The 26,401-nt window shown below is 41.1% G+C and overlaps 1 protein-coding gene and 1 long non-coding RNA gene across 9 annotated transcripts in view; one reads left to right on the top strand and one right to left on the bottom strand.

The window, feature by feature from the left end:
- The window catches only part of LOC118008630, a 37,301-nt gene extending 15,885 nt beyond the window's left edge, over positions 1 to 21,416 (bottom strand). For 2 of the 4 annotated variants that reach the window (XR_004678729.1, XR_004678731.1), the window contains exons 1-4: positions 21,334 to 21,416; positions 16,707 to 16,827; positions 12,628 to 13,055; positions 9,307 to 9,357 (exon numbers count right to left, since the gene is read on the bottom strand). This is a non-coding gene — a long non-coding RNA (uncharacterized LOC118008630). Of the gene's footprint in view, positions 1 to 3,418; positions 5,158 to 6,558; positions 8,695 to 9,306; positions 9,358 to 12,627; positions 13,056 to 16,706; positions 16,828 to 21,333 lie in introns of those variants that run through there. The other 2 variants (XR_004678730.1, XR_004678732.1) reach the window with 2 other exon arrangements.
- Positions 1 to 26,401, top strand: part of SRGAP1 (SLIT-ROBO Rho GTPase activating protein 1) — a 271,254-nt gene that overhangs the window by 199,071 nt on the left and 45,782 nt on the right. For 3 of the 5 annotated variants that reach the window (XM_035002228.1, XM_035002230.1, XM_035002231.1), the window contains exons 8-12: positions 1,099 to 1,200; positions 12,749 to 12,946; positions 13,481 to 13,565; positions 22,183 to 22,210; positions 26,075 to 26,177. In XM_035002228.1, the coding sequence (XP_034858119.1) occupies positions 1,099 to 1,200; positions 12,749 to 12,946; positions 13,481 to 13,565; positions 22,183 to 22,210; positions 26,075 to 26,177 (516 nt within the window). The remainder of the gene's footprint in view (positions 1 to 1,098; positions 1,201 to 12,748; positions 12,947 to 13,480; positions 13,566 to 22,182; positions 22,211 to 26,074; positions 26,178 to 26,401) is intronic. The other 2 variants (XM_035002229.1, XM_035002232.1) reach the window with 1 other exon arrangement.

The raw sequence follows: 26,401 nt of genomic DNA, 5'->3' as shown, positions 1-26,401 counted from the left end.
ATTACTCCATTAGAAATGGTAAGCGGTTTTTATGCCAATAGCACATGAATTTGAGAGACAGGTGGCTTATCCCACACAGAGTTATGTTTCCAAAACCAAATGATTACTGCTATAATTTTTCAGTTACGGATATGTCAAACATAGAATGATAAAATATCACAGATGAGTGACTTCAGTTGGGTTAGTAATTTTTCCCTTTTTTTTTTTTTTTTTACTATTATTTTTAATAAAATGCGTCTGTTGCCCCCTTTTTATAGCAAGTTCTGCCAGGGAGCAATAATCTCGGTGATGTTTTGGGGACTCCATAAAAGGAAACCTCCATCTGCCGAGAGCATTTCTATGACAAGGAACATGAAAAGAAACTTTGTTTCTGGTGCACTTTTAATATAACATAATTAAAAGGCTCTAATTTTGACCTTAACCGTAATTGAGATCAGGTTACAAGAAGTGGCCTCTTCACATTCATGGTGAATCACATGATTTGGCTGATATTGGGAAGGCAAGCCATGGTTGAAAGATGCCAATAGTTACATTTTCTGAGTCTTTCCTCTGTGCCAGGCAGTGTTCTAAGTGCTTTCTGTACATGAACTCACTTCATCCCCACAAGGACCCCACAGTGTAGGAAATCTTAGTATCCCCATTTCACAGAGAAGGAAGCTGAGGGTTAGTAACCTACCCTGGTCACCTATCTGACTGCAGCTAGTAGGCTCTCCTGTCTCCCCTACTTTTGCCTGTGTGGTTCATGTGGGCCTTCCTTTGCACTCTGCCCTCTGCCCCTTAATCATCCCTAATTCCACCAGTGAGACCTCAGCATCAGAGCTCCCTCTCCAGCAACTGGCCCGTTCTTAGATGCAGCGAAGCTTCCTGCAGCTGCTGTCTTCCTCGTCGTATCCAGGCCATGCAGCTGCATTCTGCCCTTGACCCTTATGTAGCGTGTTCGTATTTAACACTGAAGCTTTGAGGCGGCTATTAAAAGTAAAGATGTCATTGGAATCTTGAGGGGATCCGTGTGACTCATGCAGCATCTAAGTAGGAAACCCGTGCCTCTGGAGGCCAGCTTGATGGCCCTGTTGTAATTGTGGTTTCTGATTCCCCCAGGTGTGTCAGGTCAGTGCCCAGCAGCCGGTCCAGGCCGAGCTCATGCTCAGGTACCAGCAGCTGCAGTCCCGACTGGCCACGCTCAAAATCGAGAATGAGGAGGTGAGCATGCTTTCTGCCCCGCAAGTCATCTGAATTCTAACGTATACTGGAAGACACTGTCACATGACCTAGGCATATTTAACATTCCAAATGCAATCTCTTCATCATACGTTTTCAGCTAAATCATGGTTCCTAAAATACCCCTTGTCGAAGATAAATCCAAAGATTCTGTATTCTACCAGAGATGAATCCTTTACCAGGGATTTACTACATACACATGTAAACACACATTTTATTTTTAAATTTGTAATTCATACTGAAAATAGTTCCCATAAATGATCAAATTCAACATATGTGTCCAAGAATACACAATAGTGTGGAAATAAAACTTGACTGACATGTTAATTTAATCCTAACTTCTGAAATTAGTAATTTCTTTGCTTTTTTGTATTCTTTAGATTTTTGGTACTAAACATGGCATTACTGATCCAATTAGTACAGAAATCCTATTTTAAAATAGTACTTGAATGAGAATAGAAAACTTTATTTGCTGATATTAGTGGCTTTAGGTAGATAGAACATAAAATGTGAATTATAAATATATGTTGAGCCAGAAAGCAGTCATACATTTCAGCTGCCTGTTTCTGAAATTAATTTAATTGGATCCACATTCTCCTTAAAATATGAACCACAAATGTTTCTAAGGCTCTCAGTCATCACCTACAGGAACCCAAATCAAACTAAACTCAAGTTAAAAAGTTTACTTACTGGTCAATGTTTGCATAGCCTCGGGCATGATGGAATCTGTATTCTGATGATATTATCAGGAATCTCTCTTTCCATCATTTTGAAGTTTTATCTTCACATGTCAGTTGGTAGTTGTTTTCCCTTATACTGGGATAGCCCAAACTACATGGTCCCTATAACTTGCCATCTCACCCCATCCCAGGGCCCTTATCTCTGAACTAGGATCCTTTATTGGCCTTACTTCAATCATGCATACTTCCAGACCAGCCATTACATGCAAGAAATGGGATTCTTTCATGGATCAGCTTAGATATTGTGCTCATGCATAGAGCCCTTTGACTGACAGCTCCACCAGAAATATGTATTTCTAGAGACAATTCCTGAAAGGAAGGAATGTGGGACAGAAAAAAGAAAACAATAACAATAATTCATCCTGAGGAAATGAATTACCAGAATGCACTTTGATACCCTCTTTTATTTTATAATCTCATGGGATGTTATGAACTCTGTGAACATATATTTGACTCTGTTAACAAACAGTGATATGTTTCTAGACCAGTCTAGTTTGGTCAAAATCCCTTGCAGCTTTCTGTCTTCCATTCTTTCTAGCAGAACCAAACCAGCCCTTATTCACACATGTGTTTAAGATGCAACCATGTGATTAAGGCTTCAGTCACTGTGTAAAGTCTCACAGATGAGCCTTTCCAAAGGAAAGCTATTGCTCTTCTGGAGGTGTTTTTGAGCTTGGGGTTTTGGCGAGGCATCACAAAATACTTGCCTGATGCAGTTTACTGGATCCTAATAGATCTACAGTTTGTACATCTAGTGACTTCCAATTTGTGTGTGTGTGTGTGTGTGTATTCTCCTGCTGTTTTACTTGGAAACAGTCTCTGAACTCTAGGAAAATAATGTGTTCTACACAAGGTCAAAACTGGCAGCCCACAGACCTGTTTGGTTTGGCTCCCACGTTTTTGGCCTGTTGAAAATGAGCAAGTCTGGCGATGCTAACCCTGCATTGCCTCATGAAGGGAAGAGCTGGGGTATTTGAATTCCACTTTGCCATAGTCATTCAACTCCCAGTTTTCTTACATTGGACTATTCCATTTCTCTTGCCTGTCTGGCCTCTGCAGGCCTTTGAGGTTTTGACCCTTAATGTTTGCCCTTTTGAGCATAATGTAGAGAAGCACAGGGTCCTTATAAACTAATAGTGGCAGGCAGTGCTTTCTGAGGGTTAAAAGCATTTATCATAGAAACAAATGAATTAGATTGTCCTGATGTTTCCAGTGAGCATGACTGGTGGTTTATGATCTGCTGGACATGGGACAAATGCACTGTCATAGAATGGGATTTCCAGTGAAAGGAAGATTTAAATTGGATTTTTTTTTTTTTTTTTAAGATTTTATTTGACAGAGAGAGACACAGCGAGAGAGGGAACACAAGCAGGGGGAGTGGGAGAGGGAGAAGCAGGCTTCCTGCTGAGCAGGGAGCCCAATGTGGGTCTCGATCCCAGGACCCCAGGATCACGACCCAAGCTGAAGGCAGATGCTTAACAACTGAGCCACCCAGGCGCCCCTTAAATTGGATTTTCGACAATCAGTAGATTTCCATTGATAGGGAAGAGGGAAAAGTTGTTTCAATATATTTCAAAATGCCCTGGAAGAACCTTGGTTTCCCAGAGGAATTTGGTCATCATCCAGGCTCTCCTTGAGGATAAGCCAAAGGTGAAGCTGAAGTCAGATGACAAGAGACTTTGAGAGCCAACTTAAGGGATTTTGACACTGTGAGTCAGCTCATTTCAGTACAATAAATATTTGTTCATCAGCTTCTACGTTCCACATATTTTGCCAGGTGTGGGGAGTACAGTGATGAATGTCACAGTTTGCATCTGTCTTGCGTGAGGGCCAGACTATAACAAGTCATTTATATAATGCAAAAAGTAAGGGATATAACTTGGAAACAAGATAGCAATCATTCCTGATTTGGAGTCCTTTATAGCACTCTTCTCTACCATAAATAAAGAATTTGCCTCTGATCCTCCACTGATAGAGGTCAAAAAATTGACACATTGCTCTCAAACCAAAGTATACAAGTAAAGAAACATGTATAATTCTCTGCCTCTGCACAAACAGATATACACAAAGTCCAAAATTCACTGGAAAGAGTTCAGTTAACTAAAAATAATTATGACTGCCCAGTGAAAAGATAAAAGTTGAAAGAGAATCTCATCCAAGTTTACAAAAAGCATGGACAGTGCAGCTAAATAGAATATGAACCTTTTCACCAAATCTTAAACAACTACAAATAATGGGCACCATTTGAAACTGTAGGAAGCCTTTTTAGAAGGGAATTTCCATGCTGAGAGCCTACAGACCATGGACAAATTTTGTTTGCTTTCCAGTGCTTGATTTTTAAAAATTAGTTGCTGTCATTTAAAAATTAGAAGTTTTGAATAAAAATATGTTTCCAGTTTCTAAACAGTTAGAAAGTCTGATCATACTAGACCTGCATTTCTGCAGGATGATAACTGGCTGGAGCTGAGATGCTCCCTTTAGACAGAGAGCATGTCCTTCCTGTTTGCCATGCTCCCCACCCAGCCCACTTGCCTTATTGTCACTACTTCCTTGGCCCTTGAGGATATATGAGTTTGCAGCACTGGCCTTAGAACAAAGAGAGCAGTAAGCATTTGTGAAATGGCCTCAGTATACTGGCACATAGTAAAAGCTAAATGAAGTTTTGAGAAGGGCTTCATTGAATTTGGGGTGGATACAGATTTATAATGGATTGTTGTCTCCTCACAACTTCACATTTGCCTGTTAGGCCTTTTAAATCATACGAGCTTTCAGTTTCAGTATGCTGCACACTTGCATCACTGGTACCTCAATCCTAATGATTTCAACCTCCTGTCAGCCCGCCAACAAATATTTATTAGTGCCCACTGTGGGTTGTACGCATAGAATTGGAGCAGAGCCTGCTGCCCACACAACTTTATCCTCATTTTTTTGTTGTTTGTTTTCTTTTTCTTAAACACTTTCAAAGCAACCTATATCTAAATAATCATTGGTACCTTTCTCACTATAAATATTCTCTAAGCTTATTTCAATCTAATGTTGCACAGTCTTGCACATATTCTTCAAGTTCACTTTTAATCTTTGTTTCAGGGATTTCAGCGTGGGGGTCATTCCCTCTGCTCCTTTCTTTCCAGGCTAGCTCTGGAGTAATTCCCATAGACTGCAGTTCCCTTTTCTTAGAGTTCCTCTCTCCGCCCTTTATCTAGACACAGCCAAAGAAAAGGAGAAGGAATTGTCTTAGTAGAGCAATTATGCTTTTAGTATTTTTAGTACAGCCTTAGTTTTAAGTAGTTTGCCCCATTTTCAGATCATTTGTCCCCACAGTTGGTCCAGCAGGTAGAGTTTTCTTAAGCGATCACTTCTGTGCCATGACTAAAGCCTCATGTATAAAATGAGTTTCTCTTAAGTTATAGATTTATCCCCCTGAAGGGAATGGAAGAGAGAGGAACCTGTGATTCCTCAATTAATTTGCAACACTGTTTAATGAACTGACAACCCCTTATAAATTTTCCTGTCTTTACTTAAAATCTTTAACCAAGAGTTTACTAGGGAGTAATTCATAGACTGTTCCAAAAATATATTCCTTACACAGGGTATTTTCAACTGTAATGAACAAGATTTTATGTAAACATTTGAAACAATTTTCATGGCCTGGGTAACTGAGAGAAGTAAGAGAGATTTTGGTTATACCTTGTAGAAAAATCACATTGCTCCCCAAAACATCCCATAATACCACTGACTGCAGCACAATGCCAAGTCATGGAAATCAGCGATCAAACCCTTAGGGGCTATCATCAGATTCTTCTAAGACTTGGTATAAGATGTGGAGCTTGATAATTACCTAATCATAATTACTATTTTTGATCTTCTCTGTGGCTTTAACTTCATTTTTTTTTTCAAGTATTTCTTACTTGCCTGCAATCTTCTATTGATGAAGTTAACAGTAGGAACCTAAGTAAAAGATAACTGCCATTTATCCGTCAAATGATAGCATTATCTTGACCAAAATTGAAAACAAGGATCAACTGTCATTCACGAAAACACTTTTTTTTTAAAACATGTATTTTTAGAAGCAGTGTGTATGATGTGTATGCGTGTGTGTGTGTGTGTGTGTGTAGTTTCAAATAAGCTTTAACTCCCTAACAGAAGCAGCTTGATCCAGAAGAATACCAAGCAGAGTGCGGAGAGTTTCTAGAAAGGGTCTAAAAGTGAGTCATGGGATAGGGCAGCCTAAATAGAGTGGTAGAGCTCAGGATGGCTGTCAGCAAAGCAAGCACATGTTGTTGGTGTGTGCTGAATGTTTCTTTGACATCTGTGGATTTGAAAGGAGGATGACTTCAACCTCTACCATTCATTCACTGAACCTTTTGGATAATCCCGTGTCCCAAGCACTGTGCTAGTGACGAGAGATACAAAGATTGATAAGCTGTCACTAACCTCAAGTCGCTCCCCCTGGAGATGGACAAGATAGCCCTCTCAGTGGTGTGGCAGGTCCTTGTGAGAAATGGAATTGGCATCATTCACCTCATTACCCAGCAAAGGCAAGGTCACTGGCATCTGTACCAGGAACGAGGGAAGACCATGGCCAGATGCTCTGCGTCTGCTCCTGCCTTCTGTGGGCTGTGCTGGCAATAAGTTTCTGTACCCTGGGCTAGTTAACTATGGCATTAATCCAGTCTCTCTGTGTGTGTGCATGTGTGTCTGGTCTCTTTCTGGTAATTTTTAACCCATCTGAAATGATATAGTGCTGCACTGAAATGCATCTGAGGTCAGTCATGGCAAGAAGTAAATAGGTGGGGAAGGGAAGGCAGAGCTGGGGGTCATCTTCACAGATGGACTGATGAGTCTTAAAGAATGAATAGGCCTGTGTAATGTGCAAGGCATAGTGTCATAAAACAATATGTGTGTTAGAGGTTGGATTGTGTTCCCCCAAAATTTATATGCTGCAGTACTAACCCCAGTAGTTTAGTATATGACATTATTTGAAGACGGGGTCTTCACAGAGGTAATTAAAGTGAGGTCATTAGAGTGGGGCTTCATCCAGTGTGATCGATGTCCTTGTATAAAGAGAAAATGTGCACACAGAAACAGAGAAGGCTGTGTGAAGAGACACAGAAGATGATCATCAGCAAGCCAAGGAGGCCAGCCTGGAACAGACCTTCCCTCATGGCGCTAGGAAGGAACCAGCACCTTGATGGCAGACTTTTGACCTGTAGGACAATCAACTGCTGTTGTTGAAGCCCCCAGCCTGGGTACTTTGTGACAGACAGCAGCCCTGGGAAACTAATACAGTGTATTCAGAGAATAAAGTCAAAACAACTGTTTTGTTTCCTCCAATGGTTATAATGTCCTATGAGTAAAAAGGCAAACGAGCCAGTCTGCAGTAGCCCACAGAAGTCCCCTCTTCTCTGTGGTTCGTTTTGATTCTCAGCGCAGAGTCCCAGCCACCTGGGCACTCCTCCAGTGCTGTACATTCTTCGGGTTTTTCATAAATTCCTTGTCACGTTTTGGGCCTCTCCTACCAAAGCTAACTGCATTTTCCTGCTGCTAATAGGGAGTCATTACAAGCCTCATATTAGCTGTTTCATAGTTGCCTCATTATATTCCCTCCTTGTGGCTTATTAACATGACTTGTGTGTCAGAAGCTGGTGTTATTCTTCGTCGAGAACATCCCATGGGATAGTATGTAGTCCCAGCCATCCTGTCTGGTGTTTTCTGTCACATCCTTTATTCTTCCTGACAATTCCAAATTTAACCATGACACTCTTGCTTCAGAGAAAAAAGTTGAGAAAAGGGGAAAAAAAATGTTGACAATGACAGGAATCACAGGGCTGCTGCTGGGTCCACAGTTTGGGGGCCTGTTACAGTGGGACCTGCTGGTCCCCGGGAAAATGGTACCGCCTCCAAGACCTGGGGCAGTAAGGCTGGTGCTGGGACAAGGGTCCACTTCAGGGCCCGCAGTCGGTCCACAGACAGTCTGTTACCAGGTGCTTGAATGGGTGTGACACCCACCAGTTTCCTGAACAGGTTCCTAACAGGCAGGACTGGCTCTGCACCCCAGCTGAAGGGAGCTGGTGCCTGTCCCGGGTCCATCCCAGGATGCATAGCCAGGACCAAGATGTATGCCTGCCTCCAGGAGCGTAGACAGACATGTCTTCCACCTGGAGCCAGTTACAGGGCCACTTCGAGATCTGCAGATAGATGGAGGTCAGCAGGTCTGCCTCCAGGAGCACTGAGAAGCATGCCTTCTAGCAAGTCCCTGTACATGGAAGACTGCTCCATGACCAGGGCGGAGAGGGACTGGAACCCCATCACGGGCTGCTTCACCTTCCACAGCTGGGACCACAGTCAGGAGGCCTATTATTTGAGGCCCAAGTAGATGCGATTCTTCCTGGGTCCTTAGGCAGGTAGTTCTGGTGACAGGACCAAAGCCAAATAGGACCATAATGGAGTCCCCAGGGAGACCTGCCTATTTCTGGGTCAGGAGCCAGGACCAGGGTTGGCAAGCCTCCCACCTGGGCCCAGGCCTGCTTTCTCAGATTGGTCCTCCTCAGTCCTGGGCTCCACCAAGGTTTTACAAGTCCTTAACCTGCATCCCAAAGCTCCCACAAATGCACTTTTGTCCGTGGATGGCCGCCAGGTTACTGTTGCAGTGGGGCAGGGAGGAATATGTACAAGGGAACCTCCTATTTTGCTGTCTTGCTGATGTCACCTCTGGGGTGGTGAGTCTTCATTCAGCCTATAAATATGTAATCATGACTTCCTTAAAGTAACCACTTACAGTATTGTTTTTTTAAATAACCTTTAATATGCTTTTTTCCAGTCATATGTCTCCTTTGCATTGTGCACATCCCCAGCAATAATGACTAAGTCTGTTAATTTTCTTTGTACTTTTTTGTTTTATTTTATCACGTGATCTCTTTTAGTATCGGAACTAACACTGATTGCCATTATTTCTTCCCTAAACAGTATTTTGTTGATTAAAAGAGTAATTGAAACTATTTCTACTTCCTGTAATAGTGAACTGAGTCACTCAGCTGATTATTTCACATTTCACTGTCCTAAACAAGATGTATGGCCAAGCCTGAAGTCCATGGCAGAGAAAACCATATGTTGCCAAAAGGAAGAGCATCAAATATTTTGAACAAAAATAAAACCTGGTGATTCAGAACTATTAGTTCCCTGATTAGCTTGAAAAATAAGTAGACATTCACTCTAGAAGAGGATAGTCTCACCCTAGATTTCAGATAACTACCAAAACGTCCAGCAAACAGACATCAGATCACAGAGAGATGCCCATAGGAACTCAATATTGACATTATCAGAAATGAACTGTAAAAGAGCTACTTACTGTGGTCGAGGAGATAAAAGCCAAGCTTAGATTTCAGTAGGGAACCATAACCTACAAACAGTGAAATAACAGATTTTAAAATGTACCACATAGAGATTCTAAAAGTGAGAACTACAGTGCCCCAAATTAACAAATCAGTTGATGGTTTTAACATCAGATTCAACACAGCTGAAGAGTGAAGTATCAAAGTGGAGGACAAATCAGAAGAAAATAATCAAAATGCAGCATAAAAACAAAAGGATAGAAAATACAAAGAAAGGAGCACCTGGGTAGTGCAGTCAGTTAAGCATCTGACTTCGGCTCAGGTCATCATCCCAGAGTCCTGGGACTGAGCCCCACGTTGGGCTCCCTGCTCAGCTGGGAGTCTGCTTGTCCCTCTCCCTCTGCCCCTCCATGCATGGACTTGCTCACTCTCTTTCAAATAAATAAATAAAAATCTTTAAAAAAAAATACGAAGAGAAGGGTAACAGATATAGAGAACACAGTGATGTTTAGCATACTAATTAAACTCCCAGAGGGGAAAACAATAGAAAATGAGACAATATTTACAGAGATAAAAGCTGAAAATTTATTAGAGTTTATGAAAAATATCCCACAATTCAAGAAGTCCAAAAAAATCCAGGTAGAATATATTTTTTTAAATCCTTATATAAACACATTATGGTAAAACAATAGAAAACTTCAGGGGCGCCTGGGTGGCTCAGTTGGTTGAGCATCTGCCTTTGACTCAGGTCATGATCCCGGGGTCCTGGGATCAGCCCGAGTCGGGCTACTCAGCAGGGAATCTGCTTCTCCTTCTCCCTAGGCTCCTCCCCCTGCTTGTGCTCTCTCTCTCTCAAATAAAAAAATTTTTTTTAATGTAGAAAACTTTAAAAGTAGCTGGAGAAGCAAGCAAAGTGGCAATGGACTCACAGCAAACTTCTCATTCAACAGGAACATAGAAGCAGGAAAATATAGTGATTATCTTCAATGTATTGAAAGAAAATAGGAGGCGCCTGGGTGGCTCAGTCAGTTGAGCGACTGCCTTCAGCTCAGGTCATGATCCCAGGGTCCTGGGATTGAGTCCCACATCGGGCTCCCTGCTCTGCGGAGAGCCTGCTTCTCCCTCTCCCACTCCCCCTGCTTGTGTTCCCTCTCTCGCTGTGTCTCTCTCTGTCAAATAAATAAATAAAATCTTTAAAAAAAAAGAAAGAAAATAGGGGCGCCTGGGTGGCTCAGTCATTAAGCATCTGTCTTAAGCTCAGGTCATGATCCCAGCGTCCTGGGATCGAGCCCCACATCGGACTCCCTGCTCAGCAGGGAGACTGCTCCTATCTCTCTCTGTCAAATAAATAACTAAAATCTTTAAGCAAAAAAGAAAGAAAGAAAATAAACTGCCAACCAGGAAAAAATACTTTCATAAATGAAAGTGAAATAAAAGACATTTTCTAGTCAACAAAAAAAGAGTTCACCACCAGCAGACTCATGCTAAAAGGAATTTCTAAAGGCAGGGAGTTACTCTTAAAAATATAAGGAAAGGAGGTCAAATAATGTAACTAATATATGGATAAAGCAAAATGAATACTGACTATATATAACAACTGATGTATTTAAATATGTTAATATTTACATACATATTCTATTATAATACATTATAAAAATAGCATATAAATAAGTAAATGAATTTAAGGTGTTCTAAATTCTGTACATTGGGAAAAGGATAAAGCTACCGATTTACACTAGACTTTGAGCAAAGGTAGAATATGACCTAATTGTGCAAGATAAATGTAGAAGATTAAAAGCTCCTAGAAGATAACATAGAAGAGTATCTTTATGGCTCTGAGATAGGAAAATATTTCTTTTTTTTTTTTTTTTAAAGATTTTATTTATTTATTTGAGACAGAGAGAATGAGAGAGAGAGAGAGCACATGAGAGGGGGGAGGGTCAGAGGGAGAAGCAGACTCCCCGCCGAGCAGGGAGCCCTATGCGGGACTCGATCCAGGGACTCCAGGATCATGACCTGAGCCGAAGGCAGTCGCTTAACCAACTGAGCCACCCAGGCGCCCGAAAATATTTCTTAAATAGGACCCAAAAAGTACTAATCATAAAGGAAGGGACTGGTAAATCAATTACATTAAAATTAGAGACAGTTCATCTAGATACTAGAGTGAAAAGCCAGAGCAGAGTGGGAAAAGATATTTGCAACACATATAACTAACAAAAGACTCATATCCATGTCTACAAATAAGTAAGAAAAAGACTCATAACCCAGTGGAAAATTGAGCAAGAGATTTAACCAAAGTATTTCCAAGAGAGGAAATCCAAATTATCTTAAATGTAATATAATGAGCTCAATCTCAGGCATCAGAGGAATGCATATTAAAACCAAAATAAGATACCATTACACACCTCCCAACACAATGGTTTAAATTTTAAAAACTGATAATACCAGCTCTTCATGTGGAGTAGCAGGAACTCTCTTACTGGGCTAGTGGGAATACAAATCAGAACAATAATTTTGGAAAACAGTCTGGCAAACCCTATAAGCAGCAATTCTGCTCATGTATGCTAGACATGTATTCATGGCAGTATTCTCAATGGCCCAAAACTAGAAATAAGTCAGTATCAACAGTAAAAGGGATGGATTATGATGTATTCCTACAATGAATATTCGGCAATGAACTCTACTGTACTCCCAAGAAATGAATAAATCTTACTACATGAAGTTGAACAACAGAAACAAGACAAAAATCATACATGCTATAGGATTCCATGTATATGAAGCACAAAAAGGCTAAAACTAACACATGATGTTAGACATCAGGATAATGGCTACCTTTGGGGAGGAGAAAGGAGTGTGTGGTAATTGGGAGAAGCACAAGGATTTGTAATGTACCATATTTCTTGATCTGAGTGGTGGTCACGTAAGTGTGTTCACTCTGATCATTCATCAAGCTATATACTTATGATGTGTGTATTTTTTGTGTGTAGTTTAACTTCCAATTTTAAAAAGTTGCTTTAAAAAATGTAATTGAGAGGCGCCTGGGTGGCTCAGTCGGTTAAGCGTCTGCCTTCAGCTTAGGTCATGATCCCAGTGATCACATCAGGCTCACTGCTCAGTAGGGAGCCTGCTTCTCCCTCTCCCTCTCCCCCTGCTTGTGTTCTCTCTCTCTCTCTGTGTCAAATAAATAAATAAAATCTTTTAAATAAATAAAAAATGTAATTGAGAGAGTACCCAGTGATACATGAGATTTATAAGGATCCAAATACACAGAAATATCCTCTTGAGAATGATATTAAAGAGAGCCTCTCTTCATATTGGTGGTAGTGGTTGTTGTTTACCTGTCTCTCTCTCCTCTTCTTGGGGCAGGGCCTATGTCTTCACCTCTGCCTGACAGAGTACATTCTGAGTGTGGGATCCACGAAATCATGTGGTAACAGGAGAAATGTGTTCTGTCCCCAGGTTAAGAAAACGACCGAAGCCACCTTGCAGACCATACAAGATATGGTCACCATCGAGGACTACGATGTCTCTGAATGCTTCCAGCACAGCCGTTCCACAGAGTCTGTGAAGTCCACGGTCTCCGAGACCTACCTGAGTAAGCCCAGCATTGCCAAGAGAAGAGCAAACCAGCAGGAGACGGAGCAGTTCTACTTCATGGTACGTCTGTCGCTTCCCAGACGCTCTTGGGGCTCAGATCTGGGGTCCCCAAACACAGCTTCTAGAGTTGGATTGGAATCACCTGGGTTCTTTATTAAAATACAGACTCCTAAAAAAAATAAAAAAAATAAAAAAATAAAAAAAAAAAATAGACTCCTGTCTGCCCTCGGAGTTCCCAATTCTGTTCGTCTGAGATAGGATCTAGGAGTTAGTACTTTTGTAAAAGTTCCTCAGATTTAAAGAGGGCTGCTCTAAGACCACTTTTAAACTTTAACGTACATACATTTCACCAGGAGAGCTTGTTAACATGCGGGTTCTGATTCCAGTAGGTCTGGGGAAGGAGGGACCTGGGAGTCTGCATCCCTGATAGGCTCCCAGATGATGGCAGATAATGCTGGTCTGCATCAGACTGCACTCGGGAGTAGCAAGGTTCTAGAATCTAGCAGGTAAAAGTGGCTGGATTTTAGATATCCTGTGGGAAGTTCCCTGACATGAAATATATTTTAAGTTAAAAACGAATCTTTCCTTTTGCAGAAACTCAGAGAATATTTGGAAGGTAGTAATCTCATCACAAAACTTCAAGCCAAACATGACTTGTTGCAGAGGACCCTTGGAGAAGGTCAGTTATTTGAAGCAGACAGGGAGGATGACATGGATTTTGTATTGTGTCACATAGCTATTCCATGAAGAGTGTGAGTTGTGGATTTGGGTTTTAAGAAGCAGAGAACACTGCTTGTTTAGATTGGGCTTTTGCTGTAACTGTAATAATCAGGTTCTCCCTGGAACTCTAGCTTGCTGCTAATAACCTTGAGGAAGAATAGTGAAATCTGCGGCGGGCTGAAAAGCCAGCCCAGACTCCTAAGGAACACTTTGCCCAGCCTGGTGCTCCTAACACCTGGTGCCCCTAATGGGGAGAAGACTGGGTGGAGCTGCACCTGCGCCCACCTGCTGACCTCCCAGCCACTGCTTCCTTACCCTCTGGGACCTGTCCAACCTTCCAGCTCCACCCCCTTTGGTTTAGTGGGCCAGTATTTATTGTCACATCTAATGCCTTCGTGGACTCTAGGAACCAGTTAAACCAGTTTGGGCGACTTTTTTTTTTTTCTTTCCACAGACATTGATTTTACTTGAGAAAAAAAATCTAATGAAGTATACTGCTGTAGCTAATAATAACACGCAAGAATAGCTATCACTTCTACAGGGCTTTTTCTGTGCTAGGCATTGTTCTAAACTATATATTGAGCTGGGCTATAACTTTCCCCATTTTTACAGATGAGAAAAACAATGGGGAAAAAAGGATTATATTTTAAAAGGGACTGTGTAAATGTTACTCTTTCTCTTTTAATCTTCTTGAAATTTAAAAGGAAAAAATAAATACAAGCAAAGTCCCTTTTTTAAGTGCCTCATAGTCTGTAACTTTATCTTTTATTCACACTAGATCTTGCCAGAAGTTATAAAAAGTGAAAGAGAATACAGATGGGAGTGGGAAATGAGGGGAGAGAGGTGTGTAACTCAGGCCAAAAAGAGATTGCTGCTCTTTGACCTAAACTCTACCCCCTACCATTCTAGAACCTTCCTACAGACAAGGCGGTTTTTTCATCACCTTATCTCCTGGTTTCCTCCAAAGGACACATTATCCTCAGGGAATGAACACTCGGAGAAAGGTCATTATGACCTAAGGCTCCATGTATTACAGTTAGGATGCCAGATTCTAAGATAAAAGGCTGATTTCATTTAGAAAAATAATTAACATTTAAACTACTAGGAAGTGTCTTAAATAAAATAACCAAACACAATATGTGAACTTTCATTAGATTTTGAATCAAAAAAGCAAGTTACAGAAGGCATTTTAAGGATAATTGGGGAAATTTAAATATAGACAGACTGTATATTAAATGACATTATTGAATTCATTTTCTGAGATATGACAGTGGTGGTATGATTATGAAGGAGAAGATTCTTATTTTTTTTTTTTTTAAGATTTTATTTATTTATTTGAGAGAGAGAGAATGAGAGATAGAGAGCATGAGAGGGGGAGGGTCAGAGGGAGAAGCAGACTCCCTGCCGAGCAGGGAGCCCGATGCGGGACTTGATCCCAGGACTCCAGGATCATGACCTGAGCTGAAGGCAGTCGCTTAACCAACCGAGCCACCCAGGCGCCCCAAGATTCTTATTCTTAAGAAATGTTTGCTAAGGGGCGCCTGGGTGGCTCAGTCGGTTAAGCGTCTGCCTTTAGCTCCGGTCATGATCCCAGGGTCCTGGGATCCCTCCCCTCAGCGGGGAGCCTGCTTCTCCCTCTCACTCTGCCTGTCGCTCCTCCTGCTCATGCTCTGTCTCTCTCTGTCAATTAATAGATAAAAATCCTTTTTTTTTAAAGTGGCAATATTAAGAAAATGAAAATCATAATTGAAGTTAAAAAAAAAGAAATGTTTGCTAAGTATCATAATATCTGCAAATTACTTTCAATCGATCCAAGAGAAAAGATAGAGAGGGAGAGAAAAGGAAATAAGGCCAGTATGGCAAAATGTTAACAGTTGGGAAATCTCAGTGAAGGGTAGCCCTGTACAAGGTTTTCAACTCTTCTATAATGGAGGTTGGAATTTTTTTTAAAAAACCTTTTTTTTCCTTTGAATAGTTGTCTTACCTCAACAATCATGTCCCAGTTTTTTTTCTTTTCTCCTTCATAGTATCATGTAAGATCATTTTTTCCACCTACCATAAAATGCCTGATATTTCAGTGATGCCCCCAAGGTCAGGTGCCGGTCCCAAAGCAGAAATTATCATTAAGTGTTTTGACGAATGCTTACTGGCACAAAGCCCTTCCCTGCAGGACTGGATACCACGTTAGAAATCGTGAGTTGGACGCAATTAAGTAGTGGGTGAATTCATTCTTGGCATGCGTGCAGACACATGTGTTAATTCACTTGGGGTCCCATTCTGAAACTTTTATGATACTCATTCTACATAGATTCCCCGACGTCTCCTGGAGAGAAAACCCTCGCGGTTCATACAATTTTACATGGCATTATCGGATAGGGCTCTATTTTAGCGACTTACTGACTCCATGTGCCAGATTCCGTCATTAGCTGCTGTACTGTGTAAAGCTGTATTGTACCTTGGGAACTCTGAGCCAGGATTTCTTTATCTTGGAATTTCTCTCACTGGGTTCCAGTATCATAGTGACACAAGCCGGGTTCAGGGGTACCAGGCCTTCAGCAGATTGGATTTATTCAGAAACTGGATGGTTCTCAGACACACTAGCCTCTGCCCACACGCTGCAAACCTTCCTGCCCCCCGCCCTGCCCCACGTGCAGGCTTGGCAGCATACCACACACCGGGCACTGCCCGGGCTTCTTGCTGGCAGCGTTGCCCAGAGAAAGGGTGAGCCTGCCCCCACCTTCTAGTTCAACCCTTGTGAGCCTGCTGTCCTTCCGTGCAAGCCCTGTTCGAGTTAATAGGCTTAAACCAAAAGAGACGAGGAAAGTTCCTGGTGCCTGTCCCACGATGAGATAATCGGGGAGTCCTTCTGAAGGAATCCAAGTCTGGGCTTAGTGAAATAAGGTTAGTAGCACAGGATTCGATGGTGTGTTTGGGGACAGTCGTGACTTTTTATAGAGAGATCACATCTCTGAATTATACTAGAATCACTGCTGCAAAAACTGCCTTCGTAGTAAAACAAATAGGGCCTAACCCAGGGATTTAGCAGTTGATCGTACACAGCTGAAACTGTAACTACAGACATGTGTTTGGCCTGTCTTACCGCTTGCTTTTGGCAGCCTACCAGAGGCCCAGTAAGTCCTTTGATTTACAACATTGTGAAGCAACTAGATTGGGCTCTTAAAGGCGCACTGTCAAAATTCAGAATTCCACATCTCTGAAAACTGTTGAAATAAAAAGAAACACATAATGAGTTGTTAAGACCAAAGTCATCAACTTCATCATCCTTCAGCAACACCATTATAAAGTGATGTCATTTGTTTTTCATTTGGAGAAGTTACATCAACACAGTAAATGAGATCTACATCAGTAAAACTGAGGCACTGAAATTGTTTCTTTTTCTTTTAATAAGCCTTCATGTTCACACTGGCTTCTTTATGTGCAACATTTGTAGTTAAGGGGAAGGGGGTGTAAATATCAGTGCAGTTTTCACTAAACACAGAAAATCTGACATTGGAAGCAGAGTTCCATGTTAGATTGTTTCTAGTCCTGGGCATAAGTTTTCTGACGAAGAAATTAAATGGCTTATCGTCATTGAATCCATTGTCTGTCTTTGAGTAGGAGCACAAACATACTTTTAAAAGAGAAGCTGATAGTGAATAATTATGTTTTTTAGAAAAGCAATGTATCCTTAAGGAAGAAAAAGGACTGAAAAGTAATGCCAGGAGTCCTTATCAGTCATTCATTAGGGACCCAATTCCGGGTGCCTCTGTCCAGTTTGAGCTGTGCACATTTTAAATATTTCATCTAGTTGGGTTTTCTTTTTTTAATCTCAGATTGCCACCACACTGTATTTTCGTTTTCCCTTTTAGTCTGTGGTGGTAAACTACATTTGAGTATGAAAAATAATTCACTTCTTAATTCTCAAGTGAAATGACCGGAGTAGTCAAAGTAGGTGTTTGTAGCAAGAACAAGATAATCCTGGATCATGGGTCATTTTTTGCCTCCAAATGGCTTATATTGTGGGATGGGGAGGGGGGTGAGGGAAGAAATTGTCTGTTGTTTTTAATAATTAAATAGCCTTCCAAAGAAAGTGATTGAAATCTAATCCTCAAACCACTGGAAGCTTTCACATTTCTCGGGGAAGCAGATTCTTCTAAGCTTGTGTGTTATTGATCTATTAATGATGATACTGATTAAAAAATAAAACCTCATTCATCAGTTGAGGCACAGTACTATTAGCTGAACAAAACGATGGATGTGGTGGTGGCAGTTACACTATGAATGATAGTTCTTGAGAAGCTTGCTCTTGGCTCATTAATCAAAATGTATCTTTTATAGGTTTTTAATTTTTTATCTCATACTATTAACCATGGATGGATGGAGCAAAATGATTTTAAGCCATTTAATATGTGATCTTTTTCTAAATCTAGAGAATCTTTGCTTGGGATATTTTAACAAAAGTAGCAAAACTTCAAAGTTCTAGAAAACATTTCATTTCTAAGGCGTTATTAGTGTCTTTATCATTGAATCCCTTGAAAGTGATTAACCTCCATTATCCAGTTTAATTTTGTAGATACTTTAAATTTTTATTTTACTTTTTAAAGATTTTATTTTTAAGTAATCTCTACACCCAACATGGGGCTCAGACTTACAACCCCGAGATCAAGAGTGGCACACTCTACTGACCAAGCCAGCCAGGCGCCCCAGGACTTTTAAATTTTTAACTTAATGTGTGTTATATAATTTTAACTTAATGTGTGTTATATAATCTAGTACATCTTTAGCATTTTGTATTTGATTTTAGCCATATGGGGGAGACAGAAGTGTAAGCCATAATCCCTACCCTTCTTTTTAGGATCTTTCAAAGTATTTGCTGGGGAATAAGACTTATATTTTTACGATATATTACTTGGGAGCTCAGGTCTAGAATTAAAACAAACCTGATCAAAATAGCACCAACATTTTTCACAGAACTAGAACAAACAATCCTAAAATTTGTATGGAACTACACAAGACCCCAAATAGCCAAAGTAATGTTGAAAAAGAAAAGCAAAGAGGAAGACATCACAATCCCAGACTTCAAGCTGTATTACAAGCTGAAATCATCAAGACAATATGGTACTGGCACAAAAACAGACACAGAGATCAATGGAACAGAATAGAGAACCCAGAAATGGATCCACAAATATATGGTCAGCTAATCTTCAACAAAGCAGGAAAGAATATCCAATCAAAAAAAGGCAGTCTCTTCAACAAATGGTGTTGGGGAAACCGGACAGCGACATGCAGAAGAATGAAACTGGACCACCTTCTTACACCATACACAAAAATAAATTCAAAGTGAATGAAAGACCTAAATGTGAGACAGAAGACCATCAAAATCCTAAAGAACAATACAGGCAGGCAGCAGCCTCTTTGACCTTGACCTCAGCAACTTCTTCCTAGACACATCTCCAGAGGCAAGGGAAACAAAGGCAAAAATGAACTGTTGGGACTTCATCAGGATAAAAAGCTTCTGCACAGCAAAGGAAACAATCAACAAAACTAAAATGCAGCCTATGGAATGGGAGAAGATATTTGCAAATGATGTATCAGATAAAGGACTAATATCCAGAATCTATAAAGAACTCATCAAAATTGGGGCACCTGGGTGGCTCAGTCATTAAGCATCTGCCTTCAGCTCAGGTCATAGTCCCAGGGTCCTGGGATCGAGCCCCACTTTGGGCTCCCTGCTCAGCGGAAAGCCTGCTTCTCCCTCTCCCCCTTCCCCTGCTTGTGTTCCCTCTCTCGCTGTCTCTCTCTGTCAAATAAATAAAATCTTAAAAAAAAAAAAACTCATCAAAATCAACACCCAAAAAATAAATAATCAGTAAAGAAATGGACAGAAGACATGAACAGACATTTCTCCAAAGAAGACATACAAGTGACTAACAGACACATGAAAAAATGTTCAGTATCACTCAGCATCAGGGAAATACAAATCAAAACCTACCACCTGTCAGAAAGGATGAAATCAACAGTAAACAGCAGATGTTCGTAAGGATGCAGAGAAAGGGGAACCCTTTTGCACTATTAGTGGGAATGCAAACTGGTGCATCCACTCTGGAAAACAGTGGGGAGGTTCCTCAAAAAGTTAAAAATAGAGCTACTCAAAGACCCAGAAATTGCACTATTAGATATTTATCCAAAGGATAAAAAAATGTTGATTTGAAGGGGCACATGTACCCCAGTGTTTATAGCAGCATTATCAACAATAGCCGAATTATTTTATTGGGAAAGAGCCCAAATGTCCATTAACCGATGAATGGATAAAGATGTGGTATATATATGCAATGGCATATTACTCAGCCATCAGTAAGAATGAAAACCTGCCATTTGCAACAATGTGGATGGAACTAGAGGGTATTATGCTAAGCAAAATATGTCAAAGAGACAAATATCATCTGATTTCACTCATGTGGAATTTAAGAAACAAAACAGATGAACATAGGGGAAGGGAAGGAAAAATAAAATAAGATAAAAAACAGAGAGGAAGGCAAACCATAGGAGACTCTTCACTATAGAGAACAAACTGAGGGTTGCTGGAGGGGAGGTGGGTGGGGGATGGGCTAAATGGGTGATGGCACTAAGGAGGGCACTTGCTGGGGTGAGCACTGGCTGTTAATTGTAAGTGATGAATCACTAAATTCTCCTGAAACCAATATTACACCATATATTAACTAACTTGAATTTAAATTTAAAAAATAAAAAAGATTTGTATATTTATGGGTGGAAAAAAAAAACCTGGACCCTAGGGCCAAATGCGTCACATACTAACAGTGTGACCTTGAGCAAGTCACAGTAACTTGCCTCCTACATGCTTGGTCTCTTCCATAAAATAAAAATAACAGTACCTGCTTTATAAGGTTTTGTGAAAATTGTGAGTTAATGTATAGAAGGTGCTTAGAACAGTGTCCAAGTGTTGGACATCATTGCTGTTTTTATTGTTGTTAGTAGTATATTTTGTGTCATACTTGTGTGAGAATAAAGTATGCAGCATGACAGAATACAGTACAGCACAAGCCTGTTAGTTTCTCTGTCCTCAGAGAACCTTTTGCTCATTCTCCTGACTCACCCTGCGTGATCTCAGCTAGGTCCCGTGGCCCCAGAACAACCTAAATGGTGGTGACTGTCAAATCTTAATCTCCAGCCCTGTCTTGTCTCTGTGCTTTAATCATGTACAGCCAGCTTCCTGCTGAAGGATATCCTGGAAGACACCACTTCCTAGGAGACCATCTCTCCCACTTAAGAACAGCTAGAAATTATTCTGGAGTTCTCTGTCCACCTTCTCCTTTTTCTTGTCCCGCAAAATAGCAGAAGGCCAGAAGAAGGAAGGGAGTTAGAGTTAAAGGATATACAGAACTGGGTAGTGGGGGAAACCAGATTTTTCCCCTTTCCTCCCACCCCCACTCCGAGTCAGGGCCCAGCACTGATTCTAGTAGACCTAACAGTGGCCTGAGTCTGGGTTGAGGAAGGTATTCTCTGATATTAACTGTCACCCCCCTCTTAACAAATAGAACATTAATCAAATCCTTTGTTTCTTATTCTTCAAAAGCAGGTAATAGAGTAAAAGACTCTGTTGCCTTGGAGGGTTCATTCACCATTTCCAGCAAGCCAGCTTTCTCTACAGATGTTATACTGGCCTCGTCCCACAAATCTGAATCACTGATAGGATGGGCTGGGCGTACCTGTTTGTGCTGCAGCGTGAACCTTCTCTGCTAGCTGTAACTTCAGGCTGTTTCAGGAGCACAATGTCATTTTGCAGACAAACCGGTGGAATGGTTCTCTCTTCCAAACCCCTCCCACAGCTCCACCCGAAATGTGAGAAAAAGCAGACAGCAACCACAGCCACCTTCACACTTGGAATTAGCACAGATTGTAGGAGCACTATGAAAATACAGAGCCAGTGTTTAAAACCAGCCAAGAAGCCCGAAGATATAAGAAACTCATGTTTTAAATGACAGGGAACTCTGAAAGGCTGTTAGCTTACAGGTTATAGAATGTAGCATAATTTAATGTCCTTGTACTTAATACCTGCCAGTGTCATTTCTGATTATAAAATGCAACTTCTCACCTGACTGCATATTACAGAAAGAACACCAACTTAATATAAAGGAAATTGAGTTTTCCCACCCTATCTGACTACCTTTTAACCCAAGTATCTATCAAGACAGAGGAAATAACTAACATCCGAACCTTTGATGTGTTTTATCTGTATTTCTTTGTTAACCTTACAGTTAAGATCAAGCAGCTGTTTCATGTTTTCTGAATAACAAATATTCCTGCCTCAAATTGCCAAGTGAAACATGTTTCTCCTCCAATCTATAGGATTTATTAAATTTTAGGTATAGGTTTTATGAAATGTTTACTTCGAATTATTTGTCTGTCATGATATGCTATCCTCATGCTTTCCACCATAAAATGTGTAAGTTATTATAAACTCAGCATCTAAAAGTAAGGGACAGGTGATACAAAAGATTACCAAGTGCATTCCACCAATTCCATTCCATTTACTTATTTTAATTTTTTTTCTGCAGGTCATAGAGCTGAATATATGACTACAAGGTAGGAAAATATTTTATCATAACTCTGTGTCTCACTCATTTTTTTTCCCCCTTAACAACAAGCAACCATTCAGTGCTGCAAGAATGAACGAATTTTGTTAATGAACATGGAAGATGGTTTTGACTCTCGACAAACCATAGTAACATGAAATGTTTGGGGTTCTCACAAAACCAGATTTGCTCTGACAGATCTGAGGGTTTCCCAGTGTAATTGTGAAGCTCTTTAACGAGTAGACTGCTTAAGAAAGATTTAAATCGAATGGGCTTGGTTTATCTAATCCAAAACACTTTCAGTTTCTAGAAATAGTCTGATTTGATCATTTAATTAATAAGCAATGTTACGTGCATATCTACTGTGTTAGCAAATAGAAAGCATGATCAGTTACTTTCTGTTCCTACTTTTCCTTATGTCATATAAAACTTAGAACTATACCAAATACTCAGGATTTTAGCTTCTTACCCCTTTGGGTTCACTTTAAAGATTTAACTTTTAATATTACAGCATATTGCACTTTTTTCTTTCTTTTTTTCTTCATTCATAAAGGGATTTTGAAGCTATCGCTGAGAAGGAAAAGCTTTTTGGAAGCAGATTCTGATTTGGGTTGGGGAAAGGTTGCAACTTTTATTTTTCTGTGCCAGCATTTGTGTAATAGCCAGAAATTATTCTAATTGACATAGCTAGACATTGCACTCTTGAAGCTGAGTTCTCTTTGAGGTGAGAGGCATTTAGAACACTGGGGGTAGGTGTGTGTGTGTGTGTGTTTTGCAGTAATTGGCAAGCTGATTTTCAAGGCTCTATAATGTTCCTGCTGGGCAATTTATTAAAAAGGAAGCCCTCTTCTTGGTGAACCAACTAGAAGGATACAGCTAGTGACTTGTCTGCACCTCACGGAAATACTGAGGTTTTTTTCCTTCCCCGTGTCAGTGACAAAGAGGAGTATTACTTCTGCGTAGTAATAGGCAATTTATGGAGCTTTTTTCATATATATGATCTCTGTGCTACCAACTGTTCTACTTTTGTCTCTATATTACAATTAACGTAAAGCACTTCGAAAAAAGATCTCTTTTTAAAAGAAAGGAATGCAAATACATGAATTTGCAATGAGAACTGTCACTGCCAAACAGAGCAGATACGCACATCGACCTGACTTGTACTTCCTCTCATCCACCCGGGCGTCCTACACAGGAGCCGGATTACCTGCAAGTCGTTGGGGGCCGGCAAACCAGAGCGCGCCATACCATTCCAGGGTTGGCTGGCGCGGCCCTGATTCTGTTCACCGGATGAGTGCACAGGAAAGCCGGTGCCGTCAGGGGCCTGAGAAGCCGCCTCTGCCACCGAAAGGACTTTGATAAGCGCCCCAGCACTTTGTTTTCCTGTCAGGTTTCTCTCCCAGTGGTATTGTCGTCACACTCGCCTCATACTTTAGAATCGCCAGGAGAGGCAACTTGCAGGCCTCTGGTAGACAACTCCAGAGACACGTCTTCACGTGCCCCAACCAGGAGCTACACTGCTTCTCTCGGTCATGCAGGGACAATGATCTAGCTCTGCTAAGGGGCTTTGGCTCCAGCCGCAAGATTTGCTTGACTGAGTCGGTGACAGAACGAGATGAGCCTGTGTCCTTATCCCCGTAGCTTCGTCAGCAGCTCCAGATGTCACCAAGTGTGCAGCACTGCTGGACCTTGTAATAACCATGTTTTCTGGTTTCTCTGTTGAATGCTTTGACATCTTGGGGCCTTGCTGACCTTGGAGGGACTACTACCCCCAAGGTTAGCCAATTCATTGAAATAGGTCATGCTCACAAGTATGCCTTTTGTGTGCAAACCAACCAGTCCAGACGCATACTGTCAACTGCATCCTTTATCGGGCTTTCACGTTCAAGGTCACTCTCCCCCTTCCCTGATCACCGCACTTTGTGGTGTGGTATACCAGACAACTGGGAATAGTCCCTATTCCCCAGAGCCCCCCAGACTTACTCAACCTAGCCAGTCCTAAACCTGCTTACCCTCCCTCGCACATTCCTTCCCATGGAAACCACAGCATTGCCCGAACGCCCTCTGCCTCCCCATCTACTCTGGTGCTTCCCCATGTACCCCTCCCCCGTGGAGTAGCCTGCCCCCTCCTCTTGGGCAGTGTGGGTAACAAACTGTCTTTTCAATGGCCTTTGCTTATGATCTGGTGGCCTCACCATCCTTGAATAAAAATAAAGTCTACATTTTAAAACACTTGTAAAATAATGAGGGACACCTGCGTGGTGCATTAGGTTGGGTATTGATGCTTGGTTTCGGCTCAGGTCGTGATCTCAGGGTGGTGAGATCTAGCCCAGCATTGGGTTCTGTGCTGAGTGTAGAGTCTGCTTGAGGCTCTCTTTCCCTCTCCCTCTGACCCTCCCCTCCACCCCCTAAAATAAATTATTTTTAAAAATCTTTAAAAAATACTTATAATGAAAAGAGTGGATGAAATCAATCACATAAGGTTAAAAAACTCCTTGGTGGGTAGTTGTTTTGGTTTTTATGCCTACCAGATCCTTTCCCCTGTGAATAGCCTAGAATTCAGTATATAAAAGAGATTTCGGGAATTTCACCAGTGGCAGGACGTGATATACTGCCTGGTAGAAGTTTCCATATTCAATTCTAGACTCTTGCAAAAACTCCTCTTAACCTCTCAAGCACATGGGGCTTCAGGTGCTGTTCACTATACACCCGTTAATCCTTTGAGCCCACCTGCTGGTTGAGTCTTAGAATTTGGCTATGGAAGGCTGTCACCTTTGCTCCCCTACCTCCCTTGATAGCTAAAGAATGTGGTAATAGCTTATGAATCTAGTCAGGCTTCCTCATATTCTTAGGATTTTGTTTCTAATCTGGCCTTTCTGAATGCCAGTGAACTAAAAAGGTAATTCTTCCTAGACAGTTTGCAGCATAATGAAGGGCTTTACCTAATTTCCAAGTGTGATGTATGCCCTCATATAAGCCTTCCAATGAAGAAGGAGTTAAAATTGGAATGTCTGGAGAACAGTGCTGGGACTCTTCTTCCCTGTGTACCATTCAGCACAGGTGGAGAAGCTGAGTCAGGTACTTCTGGCCCTCTGCTCTAGAGGAAGAGGACAGAAGAGGCCCCCTCTCTCCATGACAGAGCAAGATGATGCAGGGTCTGAATGGAGTACGTGGGGCACCGGATGTGTGTATGTTAGAGAGACTGGCTCAGCCACCAAAGCAGACTGGAGATGGAGAGTCCAGAGCAGAATAAAGGGTGTATCCTAATGCTCTACAAATATTTAAGTGATGAGATAGTTTGTTACAAAGAAATAGTCATTCATATGAGCCTGTATCTACCCCCTCCCTGAGAAAACATTGAAACCAAACTCATTTTTCACTTGTGGCCACATTAATACTTACTTTTTTGCATAAAATAAAACCCCATTAATATCTGAGGGATACTGAACAGATGTGATGTTACTTGCACTGACGAATTATGTTGTAACTAAAAATATTATATTTAATTTCTCATATTGGGATTTATCAACAGCCCTGATTTTTATGACTCACTTTGTCTTCCATGTGACTCATAAGCCAGTCGGGTTTGTAACACTTGGCCAGATAGCTCACAGTTCCATGTTTAAACAAACTAGCAAACAAATGTCATATACAATATACAAGAGAAGGGTAGTCTGAATGAAGAGTTTGTATCGCTTTTGATCACATAAGTAAAAGTAAATAAATGGGAAAAGGGAAGGACTCTTTTCCCCCCATGGGTGGGGGTGAAGAGGGCACACGAGAAATCCTGTTTTGTGATTTTGATGTGACCTATGGGTATTTCATTTATTGTTTGATTTCTGCCATGCTCAGTAATTATATTCCCTTCCCTTAGGCCTCCAAATGTTCCCCCTAAGCCCCAGAAACACAGGAAGTCCAGACCCCGCTCACAGTATAATGCTAAGTTGTTTAATGGGGATTTGGAAACATTCGTCAAGGTACTGGCACCAGCCATCTGGGTGGCTGATCTCCACGCTTCTTACTATAATGGTCTCAGCCTCTCATAAAAGGAGGCAGGTCATTATGTCCAAGTCTGTCCTGGGGCTCTTTGCTTTCCCAGAAAATCAATATAATATTTCCTGAAGTCAGAGAGGAAAGAATATTTGGTTTGAGTGCCTTCAGAAGAGGAAATAAATGTGGGTATTATGCTGGCAAAAGAGAA

This window comes from Mirounga leonina, unplaced genomic scaffold (assembly GCF_011800145.1).
Source record: "Mirounga leonina isolate KUSES-001 unplaced genomic scaffold, KU_Mleo_1.0 Mir_126, whole genome shotgun sequence".
NCBI lineage: Eukaryota > Metazoa > Chordata > Mammalia > Carnivora > Phocidae > Mirounga > Mirounga leonina.
This window is presented reverse-complemented; position numbering and strand designations above follow the sequence as displayed.